Genomic DNA, 15,229 nt, shown 5'->3' with positions numbered 1-15,229 from the left:
TAGACTATGTTAGTGTCTCAACTGGCAGTTTCTCAGAGGTGGAGCCTCATCTCCCCTGCCTCTGACTGACAGTTCTGGTATGCCTCCAAGGCTGCACAGAACAGAGTACCCAATATCATGGATTTGTAGACCTCATTACTTCAAGAAAGGAAATTTTCAGTAAGACATGGGTAAATTTTACTAATCTCATACAAGAGCCTTTGCTCAGTAGATTTCCAGCCCAGTGTTTAGGTTAATGAGATATAGATATGTATCCAAATTATACCCGCAAATCATCTGAGGTTCACCTGTTACTAGCTGTTCTCCATTGTTCTCTAATGTTAGGGTTGTCTGTGTCCCATATCTTACAAGTCATAGATATTTGGTCTCTTTTTCTTCTGTAGCTGTCAGGTTCCTGTATAAAAAAAGTTTGTAGAGAATTTGGTGTTAATGTTCCCAGCTGAATGCTAAGTTTTTTTGTGGAGATAAGTATCTTGGATTATTTGAAGATAGTCCAGAATTTACTTACTGCCAAAAGTAAAATATGTGTTTCCTGAAATATTTGCATCATTCGTCAAATTCCATGTGCCGATATTATGGCTAGTAACTTTACAAAAAAATTATTTATATAGACTTAAGAAGACATAGTCCTAACAGTTTTTCTTAATGTTATTTCTGTGTTGGAGAAAAGGACAAAGTAGAATAGAAGCAAGAATTTTTCTAAGCTCTCTAGAATTCACCTACAGTTCTTGATTTTATTTAAAAAGTTAGAGTTCACTTTATAGCCTTACATAAATCTTACTTCAGACAGCAGTTATTCAGTTTCTGCACAAGTCAGTGAGACATATATAATACAATTCTACACATTCAAGGTAAAATAGCATTGCAATAAGCCATTGCAATTTTAATTATTTTGTTATGTTAACAAGTCATTTTTAGGAATCAAAAGTGCTTAACATCAAACAATATTAATGCCCATGTTAGTGGATTCTCCCATCTTTTTGAAACTTCAGTCTTAAAATTCTGCCTTTCATAATTTGTTTTCAGTTTCATATTCTTTAACAATAATATGAGATGTTTACATGAACATAGCCAATTTGATTCCAAAAATTCCCAAGTGCTTTATAAAACAGAGTGCATTGATGGTGATCACTTCAGCCACCAAAGAGAGAGAGGCCTATTTTTAGCCTAATCTGAACATCGTAAGAACATTAATATCTGTCCCTCAATGCATATAGGTATTTATAGTTCAGTCTCAGGATTTCAGTCTAATGGCTGTATTGCAGTCCCGCAGGAAAAATGTATGACTTGCATAGCTTAGTTAGTCTCCTCTGTGCATATCTTATTATGCATTTCCATCTTTATTGTCTCGAAGATTCCAGATCATATTTGCTCAGTTTACAAGTAAAAATATGAAGGTGTGAAGAAAAATAACAGTCATGAGTTATGAATATAATGGATCCACATACAGAGCAGCATGGATACCAAAAATTGCTGTAGATTTTGTTTTCAATCTCGAACACTGACCATGACCTAGTAAGAATGACATGTGGCATGTTGCTCTCTGTCTCTTGATTGGAGTATCTCTAGCAGTGGGTGCTGCTATTATTTTATATTATAACTTATATGTATCACAGTAGCATCCATTGTGCGAGGCACTATAAAGGAATATACAAATTGACAATCACAACCCCAAAAATGAGACAGACAAAGGGTGGAAGAAATGAATAATTATTATCCCCATTTTATAGATAGGGAACTGAGGGATAGGGAGAATAAGTGGCTTGCCCAAGTCATACAGAAAGCAGGTGGCAGAACTGGAAAATATACCAAGACCTTCTGCGTTTCAGGCCATTACCATACCCTGAAGAGCATCCTTTCTCTTTCTTTATTGGCCATCCCAAAAATGTCAGTCTTAACAATCCAAATTAAAACTGTTCAGATGAGGAAAAATGACGTGTTCTGAATAAGTCTTGACAGTTTCACTTGTAGCAGACATCCTGGGATGATCCTAGCGGTTCCTCTAATATTGGTGTCATTGTTCTGCATCTGATGAGTTAAATTCTGCTTATGTGTCCCAGTTGCATTTGATTTTTATTCTCAGAAAGAGGAATTACTGTATTGCTATTTATATAGTCTTTCCTTTTTATAGTTCTTACCAGTTCAAAGATACAGGTTGGTCTGTGAGCCCAAATTTAGAAAGAATACAGTGAGCCTGAACCTTTACTTTGTTATAAAAACGTAGCTGCATCTATAATTCAGCTCAGCGTGTGTAATCACCTTTTAAACCATGTTTTTCTCCACATTACTAGCCCTTAGTTATTTTTAGTAGCAAAAACTGGTTGCATTCTCTATGCAAGGAAAAGAGTAAATACTCTCCCAAAAAAGTTAATGGCAGAATTTAGTATACAGAACAGATGGAACAAAAGATGTGTCAGCAAAGATATTTTTCAATACAATTAATTTGCAGGTACAGATTGAGTTTGACTCTCAGACTGCTAGAATTTCATCTGTGATGATGTCAACCCTCCTGATGGCACATGGAAAAATGCCGATAGCAAGCCAGGGAAAGCACATGTTGAAAAATTGTGAATAAGAATGAATATGAATTACATCAAATATTGTGTAGCTAGAAGCCTAGTAAAAAGGGATATAAATGTAGTTACTGTAGAATAAAGAAACAATATTTCAGTACATAGTATCTTTTGCAGTCATCAGACCAAGAAATGTGTTTATTTTTCTATTTATAAAATACTCCATCTAGCAGAGTCTGAGCACATGTAGAGAACATTTAAACATAATATATTGTATTTATTGATAATGTCAGATTAAATGTACTCAATCCTGAAGTGATCTTGATGTTGCATATTCACATCTCCCTGAGAGTAGAGCTTGAATGAATAGATGAACCTTGCACAGTGTGCTGAGGATTAACAGACTTGGATGCTGATGGAGCAACAAGGGAAAGACATTCCAGAGTCTAGGGTTGTCCACCAAGAACACCTTCCTTTCAACTTCAAGGTGTGCAAATCTATGAGCAGTGAGCAAAAGTGCCCCACCTAATCTCGACTTTTGTGACAGTTGGGTAGCATGAGATACAGCCTAGGTCTCTAAGATATCCAGGACTCAAACTTTGTAGGCTTTATATAGATTGAATCCAGCAAGTTGAAGGGAATCTGAAGTCAGTCCAGCCTGAAATGCCTCTGTGACAAAGGAAGTGAGTAGCTATTGCTTTGTGCACTAGCTGAAGCTTCATAGAGGTCTTCATGGTTATCCCCAGATAAAGCACATTGTAATAATACAATTGTTAGGTCATAAAAACGTGAATAACTTTGATGAGATGCTTGTGTGAGATGGCTGCAATCATCCAGTCGAAAGCAGATGGAAGAAAATGCTTCTGACCACCAGCTCTATCCAGGAATAGTCAGCAATCCAGAAATACCCACATTGCAAACCTCCTTGAAAAGGATGGGTATACACCCTCCCAAATTAGAGCAGATGCTTATCCTACTTATTAGCCTTAACTTAATCTGACCTGGACTGATCCTCAACCAATTTTCTGCCGTACAAGCTGCTATTTAGAGACATTGACCATCCCTAGTGACATTTTAAGATAAATCCCTTGCAGGATTTCCTTATAGGAAATGGAAGCGTACTTCAAAGTATGGCTGTACAATGGGATGAGCAAAAGAAGAGAATCAGCCTATGATTTCAATGTGTGTTTAGATTTTGGTTTTATATAATGTTTCTTGTATTCAAGGTATCTCACAGAGCTGAGATATATACGTACCTCACACTAGGCAATAAGGCAACCACTTGCTCAGACACATCTATGAATATTAGTACTTGTGTCATGGACAGAAAGACCATTGGCTAGGATACTAAGCTTATCTCCCAATTCTTTGGCAACTCATTGGCATTAGACAGCAACCAGGATGGGAAGAAAGGATCTTTACTTAACAACTTCTTTGGAAGATGACCCCTCAACTCATGCAGTAACATTTACTATTGCATTGCACTATTGGCGTTGCCGAGGTTCTGGTGTGGGATTTGAGACCATAATTTGCTCTCTCAGAAATGAGAGTACAAATTATACAGCAGTGTTGACATGTAGAAACTGACTGGATGAATTAAAAGTTACATTGGCTTTATTAATATGTAAAATGTGTTTTTAGGTCATATAAAAGTGACACCTTCTTTCTCCACGTGTTCCCTCTGTGTCTCTGAGTCACATTTTTGCTTAATATACTGAAAAAAATGTATTTATTCCTGTAAGCCCTGCACAGCTACTCAAAATGATATGCTTAGTTCTAACTGCAGACTCTTTAAGGTGATGTACGAGACAGAAAAGAGCACAGTTTGAATCTCAAATCCTATTTAAAGTTTTCAGCATTGTCAGTTAAAATAAAAATAATTTTTTGATTTGTAAACTGAGTGCATTTGCTTTGGAAGTCCCAGAAGGAAACTAAATATAGATCCTATGATAACATATTTATAGGGTTACTCTCCAGACCATAAAGACACTTAAAATGTGTAACACTGTAGTAAGGAAGCGTGGCCTCCCTATGAGATTGACAAAGAGGGACCACAACCCCACCCCCTTAGGGGTGAAGCCATGAAGACCACGCCTGCCCTGCTGGAAGCAGAAGGATGGGACAGGAAGCGAAAGTATAAGAGGCAGGCCCTCCAGCTCAGTTGTGCTGCAGCCTTCGAGGTAGACAGATGCACCACACCTCCTGCTGGAGCTTGCAGAGGATCCCTGCCATACTGAGAAGCTACCAGAGCTGCCAGAGTCACTGGCCAACGGAGACACCAAGGAGCTGCTGGAGCTGCCACTGGTCACCTATCCCAGGGAGACAGAGGACACCTACAGCAGGGAGGTATCAAATCCAGAAGACATAGGAAGAAGCCCAGGGAAACTAAACTATAGTCTGATTTCGTTGTGGCTTGGAGATTACATGTGTTTCAGGCAGATCCCCGCTGACCCGGTGGCGGACTACATTATTAGGGATGTGGATCCTGTGGAATAGGATGGGCCTGGATCCTCCTACCCCCTACCATCTCACCCTTAGGGTGGCAGCATCCCCACTTTAGGCCAGGAGGCCTGTGTTTGGTGCCCCGCCCTGCTTGAGGGCCAGGGCTCATAGATGTGTTACTGCTTGCCCCAACTCAAGGGCCTGAGCTTGAAAAATAGCCAATTCCAATTTGATTGATTGCTGTGTTTAGGGTGTGACAGCAAGGCGGCTAATTACTGTTTAAACGCGTAGGCTTTTACATCCCTAATGGAGAGCGTCATTTTAAAGAATTTGCTGCCCCGCATGGCCTCATACATAAGGTGCATGTGAGGTCATGCCACACTAAGTGCGCCATCTTTAAGAGCATGCTGCCCTGCCTCTGTCAGCATGACCTCGTATGCATGGTGTTTGCAAGGTCAGGCTGCACCAGGGGTGCCATTTTAAGAGCTAGAGGGAGTGGAGTGCTGTCCCACATCTGATACTAGACGAAACCAGTCCCACTGAGGAACAAACTCCTCAAAAAGAGGACGGTCTGGTTTAATACCAGACCAGTGGCCTACGTAATAACAACTGACATTTTTGCAGTGGGGAAGTCTTAGAGCTAGAAAAGCATTTTAAAACTCAAAATGTGGAGTGCAATTAAAGAGAACAATGGAATTACTATTAGTATTTCAGTCTGAAACTGAATAATGGCAAAAAATGCAGGATAGAATTATAGTCATATGGCAGTGCCCCAATACAGAAGTTTGTGTCACTTCTGTTTAAAGGTCAACCTCTTTCTAAGTCCTCTAAAATCAACATGCTTAGTCAGTTTCCTTTGAAATAGGGTCTGCCTCAGGAGAGTGCAGAATAGAATTAGTGACCCAAATTTGGAGTCGTTTGTGCTGTGGGTTCTGGACATATAATTCCCAAAAAACAGCCATTTAAAAAAAAGTTTCTAAATGGCTTTTTTTGGGGGGGGGGTGGCGGGGATTTTGGAGTAGAGGTGAATGCTTTCTGGGAGGGAAAGAGATTTGGAAGCAGAGGAGTGGGGGAATAGCAGGGAGAGGGGTTTGGAGCTGCAATGAGGGGCAGGGGGATAATGGTCATAGGTGGTAGGGGAAGAAAGAGAGGTTGGGGGCTCAGATGAGGGGCACTTATCAGCTCTGCCAGTACACCCCAACCATCCTGTGCCCCAGTCTTCCTTCATAGACTGATAGATTCCAAGGACAGAAGAGACCATTGTGATCATCCAGCCTGACCTCCAATATAACAGAGGCCACAGAATTTCCCCAGAATAATTTATAGAGCATATCTTTTAGAAAAACATCCAATCTTGATTTAAAAAGTGCGAGTGATAGAGAATCCACTACAACCCTTGGTAGGTTGTTCCAGCGGTTAATTATTCTCACCCTTAAAAATGTATGCCTCATTTCCAGTCTGAATTTGTCTAGCTTCAAATTCCAGTCATTGGATCATGTAATACCTTTCTCTGCTAGATTGAAGAGACCATTATTAAATATTTGTTCACCATGTAGGTACTTACAGACTGTAGTCAAGTCACTCCTTAATCGTCTCTTTGTTCAGCTAAATAGATGGAGTTCCTTGTCTATCACTATAACTTATGTTTTCTAATCATTTAATCAATCTCGTGACTCTTCTCTGAACCCTCTCCAATTTATGGCTATATTCCTTTTTCCTAGATGTATACATTTACATTTAGCCATATGAAAATGCATATTGTTTGCTTGAACCCAAAGCACTGTGTGTCAGTGACCTGTCCTTTTCATTATTTACCATTCTCCCAATTTTTATATCATCTGCAACCTCTATCAGTGGTTATTTTATGATTTCTTCCAGGTCATTGATAAAAATGTTAAATAGTGTAGGGCCAAGAACTGATCCCTATGGGACCCCACTAGAGACACACCCTCTTGGTGACAATTCCCCATTTACAATTACATTTTGAGACTATCAGCTAACTAGCTTTTAATTCACTTAATGTGTGCCATATTAATTTTATTTTTCTAGTTTTTAATAAAAATATCATTCAGTACCTAGTCAAATGCCTTACAGAAGTCTAAGTATATTACATCAATACTATTACCTTTGACAACAAAACTTGCAATCTCATTTTTAAAAAAAGATATCAAGTTAGTTTGACAGTGTGACAGGACACTAGCCTCGGCTGTCTTGTCACTGAGATTGCTGCAGCACAGGAAATACTTCAGGTTTAAATTAAGTCAATTAACTAGTTTCTGTTTGGGATTACTAATGCTGGGCTAATGAGGCAATCGGTTGAGTAACTAGTAGGATATGTTTGGAAGGAACAGAAACTACAGAGGAGCTCAGATGGTGAGCCTGGGGGAGAAAAGAGAACTCTGTGGAATATTCCTCCTGCTGTAAATCGGTGGTACATTCTATTATGCTTTGAAACTGAAGATTAAATGCAGATGGGGTGAAAGAGAATCAGTCTGTGTGTGTTTGTGGCTAGGACACCACAATAACAAGCAGCGGCATTTGCCAGCTTGATGAAGGAATACCCTGTGACAGACAGGATCCATTTTCCATAAATACGTGTTGACTGGCATTAATTATATTACCCTCCTTTAATTGTTTATTCATCAAGTCCTGTATCATCTGCTCCATTATCATGCCTGGGATCAGTGTCAGACTAACAGGCCTATAATTACCCAGGTCATCTGTTTCACACTTTTAAAATATTGATACAACATTAGCTATCTTCCAGTCTTCTGGAACTTGCCCAGTGTTCTAACACTTATTGCAAATCAATATTAATTGTCCAATTAGCTCCTCAGCCAGCTCTTTTAAAACTCTTGAATGTAAGTTATATGAACCTGTTGATTTTAAGATGTTGAAGTTTAGTATCTGCTGTTTAACATCCTCCTGAGACACTAGTGGAATGGAAAGTGTGTTGTTATATGATATGACTACATCATCTGTTTTTCCTCAAATACAGATAATTTCACCATTTACATCTAGCAATGGAACAATACCATTGTTAGGATTCTTTATGTTCCTAATATACTTAAGACTTCTTATTGTCCTTATTACTGCTGACCATGAATTTCACCTTGTGTCCCTTTGCTTCACTTACCAGTTTTCTACAATTCCTTCTGATTTACGTTCATTACTGTCAACTTTCCCTTTCTTCAATTTGTTATACATTATTTTTATAGCTGCTTTCCTACACCTCATTCCTCTGCCAGTACACCCCAACCTCTTTGCACCCCCAACTCTGCCAATGCAACCCTAACCTTCTTATACCCTCAACTCTGTCAATGCACTGTAACCCCCCTGCAATCCCAGCTCTGCCAGTGGACCCCAACCTTCTTGCACCTCAAAGCTGTGCCAGTGCACTTCAGCCCCTTGCTTGCACCCAACAACTCTGTCAATGTACCCCAACACGTACACCAATCCTGCACACATTCACCAATTAACTTACACTGTGAGCTCTCTGGGGCAAGGACTACCTTTGTTATTATAGAGGCACATTAGATAGAATCCTAGGTGAGAGTGAATGGGTTGTGAAAGGGGTGAAGAGTTTGTACATTTCAGCAACTGTGGGGTTAGCAGAGTAAATGTTTGTGTGTTAATGGGTCATATTGGGGCACTGCTACAAGAGAGTAGAGTTAAAGTTGAATGGGCAACCCTAACCATGCATTTGGTAGTTTTCAAAAATTTGAGTTTTTCTCAACTCACCGTTCTGCCAAGGTATAACGTGCCACCAAGCAACCTGAACTCTTTGTTAGTGTAGGGTTTTTGTCATTGAATAATCAACTTAGTGTTAGAAGAATGAATTAATTATGGTGCCACTGTGAGTGTGAAAGCTGCATAATTTTGTTTGTATCTGTGATGGGCTTTTTAATTGTAGAGGTGGGAGAGCACTATAAAATGCTATTTCATCAAATAACTCAAAAAAAAGAGCTGTAAAATAAAGTTGGTTGCATTACATCAGTTTGTGGATTGTGAAAGATTTAATGTGCATACCTTCTTTGCAGGTTGGAAAGGATTCCTTTGGCAATGATTATATTGAAAATTTCAAGAGAAATGGGATTTCTACAGGTAAAATTTCACTTGAAAAATAATTTCAGTTATTATTTTTTTAAATAAAATTTGAAATGAGAGATGGAGGAGGGGGAGGGTAGATTGGCTCGGTTGTCTAATTCACATGCCCATGCAGATGCAGAATTGTTGTTTGCAATGTATTCTCCATTACTTTGTCTGATCTGATTTGAACTGGCCTATATTAAATCTTTAGGCCAACATTTACAAGAGTGACCGCTAATTTTGGTTGCCGAACTTGAGGCACCTAGAGACTTGCATTCAGAGGTTTTGGGAACCTACAATTCCATTTGAAGTCTGTAGGAGTTGCACATGTTTCGCATGTCCAAAAAATGAGGTTCAGGTCAGGCACCCAATTATTGAAGCACCCAAAATTGGCATCCACTTCTGAAAATTTTGCCCTTAATTTTTAGCCTAGAAGTTCAGTGTTGATTTAGAGCAATAAATAGCAAGCTGTAAATCATTGTCAGGGAATGACTTCAAAGACAAAGAAAGTTCTACTCTCATAAAAGTCACTATAAGACTCTAGTCCCTCCTTAAAGCGTGATGTGGTTCTACTCTCTAATGTGAATTTATATAAATGGCACCTTCTTACTTGGCACACAGGTATTCTGAGTTATATCTATTCACTTCAGAGATGAAAGTAAATTGTTGTTACCTTTTACTCCTGTTAGCCCTGCAAAGCTAACATGGCTAACAGAGACTGAGAGACTTGCACTGCTCTGCTGTTTTCTTCTTGTGTATCACCAACGGCTGATGCAACGCATCTTAAAGTCAATGAGAGTCTTTCAATTGATTTCAGTGGATGTTGGATAAGGCCCCAACAGAACTATTGAGTAAGTCCTAATTGAAAGCAGTGGGGTTGTACAAGTGTCACTGAGGGCATAATCGGACAGATAGGGAGGTTGCATAATTGTCTGCACCAGCCTGTAGCACTTCAGTTACTGATGATGATGTGTGAGAAGTGAACAATCCATCTTGACTCACATCCCAGGTTAACTTTGCAGGGCTGACAGTTAAGGAAATATCTTTTTACTTGTAAACTGAATATATTTGATACATGTATTATAATGAGGCAATAAAAGTCCAACCCCATAGTGCTATTTTTACATAGTCATGTCTCAGAGTGCAGCCACATTTTTAAATACACTTTTTCCAGGAAGTCTCTAACTCCTAGTTTCCTTTTCTATCTCAGTTATAGGCGGGGCTGTTACTTCTGCCTATGGTTAAGGTTGCTTGACACTTCTCATTATAAGACCCAGTTTTCAGTTATGTATAACTTTGTCACACTGTAACTGTTCAGGTTGAAATTTTCCATGCCAGGTATCAGCCTAAGAATAAATTTCTCTGGCAAATTTCAGCCAGAATGGTCCAACTGTTTCTGAGAATGAGGCTAGGGAAAAATATATTGCTTTGCCCATGTAAAAAAATTGTGGTAGTTTCATTTGGTTTGGCCTTTTGCCATCCCTTGTGAAAATCCACCAAAATTTGGCCAAGAAATAAGCTTTGAAAAATTGCAGTACACACACGCTCAGTAGAAACTTGCTAGAGCATTGCAGCTGTTTTCCTCAAAGATTCCACCTGCACTAAGCATTAGCTAGCCCAGGGCTGTAAGGAACTGAGCAGGACCTTCCCTCAAATGTAGCTCTGAGTTGCTAAAAACTTCCATTTTGACTGAAATTTTCAATAATAATAACAATCAGCCAGAGGCAGTCAACTGGCGTGGTAAATTTCAGCCCACATGGTTAATATTTGGTTAAGTTATATATAACTGAAAACTGGGCTTTATAGTAGACAGTTTTGGGCAACCATAATAACAGACCATGCTACCAGCTCAGTCTATAATAATTTAACTGAATGGATTAATCCAAAGAGGAAATGTACAGCTCCACCACAACCTCCATCCTAGCATTAATGCAGGCTGCCTTCTCTTCTGAAATGTAAACCAGCAGAGAACTGGGGGGGGGGGGGGGGGAGGAGGAGGAGGATATGCTGTATTATTTCAATGCTTTAATTTTCTCCAGACTAGAATCTGTTGTTTCACTGGATAAAAGAAGTATGCCCTGCCCATATAGAAAAAATGCCTGACAGAACTGTGTTTAAAAAAAAATGTATGCTGTCACTGAAACAGAGACATAGCTACATTAAAGAATGTTGCGCTCACATTTGCTTTATTGTGGGTGTAAGTTAACATTTTTTTGTTGTTAAGCTTCTTTGGCATTGTTACACACGAAATAGTTATTAGCATTTTTAAATGCTGGAGGTTATGGGTTCATTTCAGATTTAATGCAGTTAAACTGCCTCACATGTTGTTGAAAGAACTGTACTGAAATAATGCATACAGTAACTTTTCCCTTTCTTAGAATTTGTAGGTCAGACTGAGGATGCTGCTACTGGAGCTGCTTCAATAATTGTTAACAGCGAAGGTACATATTTCACATTCTATGTGGTGTCCTAGCAAGCAAAGGTTCTGCCTTTCTAAGCCGCAAAAGAAACCTTTCTCTGGTCCTTGTAAGTTGCGGGTTTTTTCTCATTTATGGTAAAATTCTGTCATCCTGACACTGCCACACTTACTTTCCTGTGAAGTAGTGTGCTACTCAATGTGAGTCAGGGTGACAGAATCTGACCCTTAGTTTATCTACATAAAAATAGTTGTAAATAGACTACCCCACTGATTCATCTAATCTGACAATGGCCAGTATGTGGTGTATCAGAGAAAGGGTTTTGTTTTTTAATAATTTTTTTTTCCATAATGTATCTAGCAGATTTACCATTGGAAAAGGGGATTCCTTCCTGACCCCAGCACATGATCAGTTTATGCCATGAAATATGATTATCTTTATTATCATAATCTACGTAGCTACAAATATTTTGGTTCTCAGGTTATCCAGTTGTCTTTAAAATCTTGCCATAATATTTGACTCAGAGTTCCTTCTGTAATGCATATGCTCCAGAAGTGGTATTTGACCTACATATTAATTGTCCTTTAGTTTAGCATGTACCTTGGCTTTCATATTTTAAAACAGAGTAGAAAAGAAGGAATTGATCATTTTTCATATTGTCTTTCCTAGTGGCTAACTTTACCTCTGCTGAATTTTTTTCTTTTCAAACAAATTACATCTCTTATACTCTCTAGCCTATGAACTCTTGGTGGGGGGGAAATGACTACCGTCTAGATTGAACCTTGATTCAGCCCTGAATAAAGGTCAGCATGTGACAACTCTGTCCCAGAAGCAGGCCTGGAAAGGAATCGTGACTAGGGTAAATTAGAAAAGTTAATCCAAATAACGGAAGGTGTAAATTTTAAGAGCATTAGTTAAAGCACATAAAATCTCAGTTTGTGTACTCACATTCAGAAGTAGGGTGGACTTAGTTCCCTTTAGATCACTAAATTAAGCTAGACATACAGGAGTCACAATTCCTTTCCTGATATTTCTCCATGAACTCCCCACCTCACCGCCATTTTGGTTTGGGAAGTAAATTACTGAAGCTCTTAAGAGTGTGCAGCTTTTATCCCTCTCACACCTGGCCAGCTACTTTGGCCAGCGAGTGGGGGCAGAGGGCAGAGCCATGGCATCACCCTCTCCAAGGCCCTCTCATTCCTCTCTCTGCTCATTTCCAATGGGAGGAATATCCAAAAAGTATTGGCTATGCTCTACACTGGACCTAAGGTTCAGGTTGGCTGAGTAAGGGATGGAGTCTTACTTCCCCTCTTGTAGTCCCCAGCTAGGCAGAGTAGAAAAGCCTTGAAACAATAATGTGTGACCTTTTGGATTTTCAAGAACCCTGTGATCTGTTATCTGAGGGATAACGGACAAAAACACATGGATTAAAAACTTTTGGAGCACTAGGAAAGAGAACATCGGTGATTGTCTACTGCTCTGAGGTTAACAGTAGATTATTCTGGAAACTGGTATTGGTACAAAAGTTCATTGGTAGTTTTGTGGTGTGGAGGATGAACTGAATAATGCATTGTGGCACATAGGTTATTTCTGTCAAAAATGGAAAGTTCCTAAATTAAGCTGCCAAATCTAAAACTGGCCTCATATTTTACATAACAGCCGCTGTTAGAGCAAAGCGGGTCAGGACAGTGTTGTAAAGCAAACAAATGTACGGAATTGGTAGTGGTAATGGTTGTTACTTCTACTTAAAACCATTTGGGGCCAGAATTGAGTAAATGACAACAAAACAGCAGTACTTGTGTTCTATGCTGTTAGACGAGACACTATTTTTCTTTGCAGAAGCCTGCCTGCTTTGACCCATTGGATTGTACAATATACTCATCTAAGGGCTTGTCTACACATGCAAGTTGTACTGCTGTAGCTGTGCTGGTACAGTTAAAGCAATACAACCCACAAAGTGTGGATACAGTTATATCAATATAAAAAAGCTTACACCTAGTACATCTTATTCCTCTAAGGAAGGAGTTGAAGTTTTTTGAAGAGTCTGCACTATTCTGTTAAGTTTATTCTGTTAAAATAATTCAGGATGAAGAAAAGACACAGATGCTAAATTTCTTAAAGGACCCTGTTATAATTAATTTTAACTCATACGCTACTGAACAGATTCACTTGTAAATTCTCAGAAAATTAATTCTATAGACAGAGTAAGTGCTGAAAGTTTGGGGAGAAGACAGTATTTTTCATACAAAACAAAGAGGTTGAATCACAGCTTTAAGAGCAAAATGGAACTCAATTTATGGAGTCACGACAACATCTCCATTATGTGGTCCTGTGAAATTCACAATTAAGATGCATTACAAAGCTTATCTTTTGAGGCATCCCTAGAAATCTGTGTTTTCTGGAAATTTTCACTGCTTCCATTTGCTATCTTCTATTTGAGTGTGCCTCTTCCAGAAAGGTGCTTACTAAATACAAATTTTAGCTTCCTAAGTGGGCTTGTCAACTAAGACCCTGCAGATGGTGGCCCCTACCCTCCTCTAAAAACAAGGAACTGGAACATGCCCCCAGCAGCTTTTCTGAACACTTCCCCTCTTCCAAATGTATAGTCCCACTTTCCACTCCTACTTACTGCTACACTCCCTTTTCACTTCTTTTCCCCCACCACTTTTACTATTCCTACAGCACCCTGTCTCCTAACAATGTATTTGTTGGTTTATAGGGACTCTATAAAATTATTAGGAAAATTGTTTCTGTTTGATTTTTTAATAAAGCAGCAGTTACAAGGCAATCTCTATGTAGGAAAGAAACTTCCTCTATGGGTAGGTTATTCTGTAATGACCCACTTCACAGTTTTTGCACCTTCCTGTGATATATCTGGCACTGGTCACTGCTAGTGGCAAAATTCCGAACTAAAAGTCTGGCAGTTCCTTCATGCATAGCAAAAGCCCAGTTCAGGAACAGCAAGGCTGTGGCAGGTAATGATAAGAAGGTGTATTAGCAAAACAAAGTGAGAGCCCAGGACTGGAATAGCAGAGAATGTTGCAGGTTAGAAGTGAGGTGCACTGGCAGAACATTGTGTGGAGAAGCAAACATAGTGTCTGCCTAAATTAACATTGACTATAGGTATTGCTATTCAGTCATTTCATGAACACTGAATTCTCACACTTTTTATAAAGCGTGGGCACACTTCAGTTTCAAAGCACTACATGTACATGTACCCACAGAAAGCTTTTCAAAATATACATTTAGATGTGACTAGCAAAATAAGGCAAAAAACATGCAGAACATGAATGTCAATGTGACTGAAATATTCTTTGTATAAAGTAAAAAACATGATTTGGTCCTACAGGGGAATAGACAACAGATACCTGGATCTAGCACATTATTTTAACATGCTGGCAGCCATCATGAATTTAAAATGTTTTTGTATGGGGCTTTTAACTTGTCCAGCAAGTGACTGTAGAGAAATGACTATACCGTGGACAAACCCAAAACTTGTCCTTATGCTTCTGAACTGTGTGATTTGTCAAAAAAATTCTCATAATATTCTTTTATAGTCACAGACATTATCATTTTTTCCTATGAAATACTGTGCAGGAGCTCTGCAGCCCTTACTATAGTTGTAATGATTGGTTGAGACACTGTTAGGACATAGGTTTGTCTACACGGCCCCCAGTGCAGACTACAGGGATGTTAATTGCAGCACATGCTGAAATATTGCACTGTAACTACCCTGCATAGACCCTGCTAGCGCGAACGACAAAGTAC

At 39.1% G+C, this 15,229-nt stretch overlaps 1 protein-coding gene across 4 annotated transcripts in view; it reads left to right on the top strand.

The window, feature by feature from the left end:
• RBKS (ribokinase) overlaps positions 1–15,229 on the top strand; it is a 108,866-nt gene that overhangs the window by 39,509 nt on the left and 54,128 nt on the right. For all 4 annotated transcript variants that reach the window (XM_067564792.1, XM_067564789.1, XM_067564788.1 and 1 more), the window contains exons 3-4: positions 8,996–9,059; positions 11,423–11,485. In XM_067564792.1, the coding sequence (XP_067420893.1) occupies positions 8,996–9,059; positions 11,423–11,485 (127 nt within the window). The remainder of the gene's footprint in view (positions 1–8,995; positions 9,060–11,422; positions 11,486–15,229) is intronic.

This window comes from Emydura macquarii, unplaced genomic scaffold (genome assembly GCF_026122565.2).
Source record: "Emydura macquarii macquarii isolate MOO-44397 ecotype Brisbane River unplaced genomic scaffold, CSIRO-AGI_Emac_v2 contig_2676, whole genome shotgun sequence".
NCBI classification, from domain to species: domain Eukaryota; kingdom Metazoa; phylum Chordata; order Testudines; family Chelidae; genus Emydura; species Emydura macquarii.
Note: the sequence above shows the minus strand (reverse complement) of the source record. Positions and strands in the feature narration are given on the sequence as shown.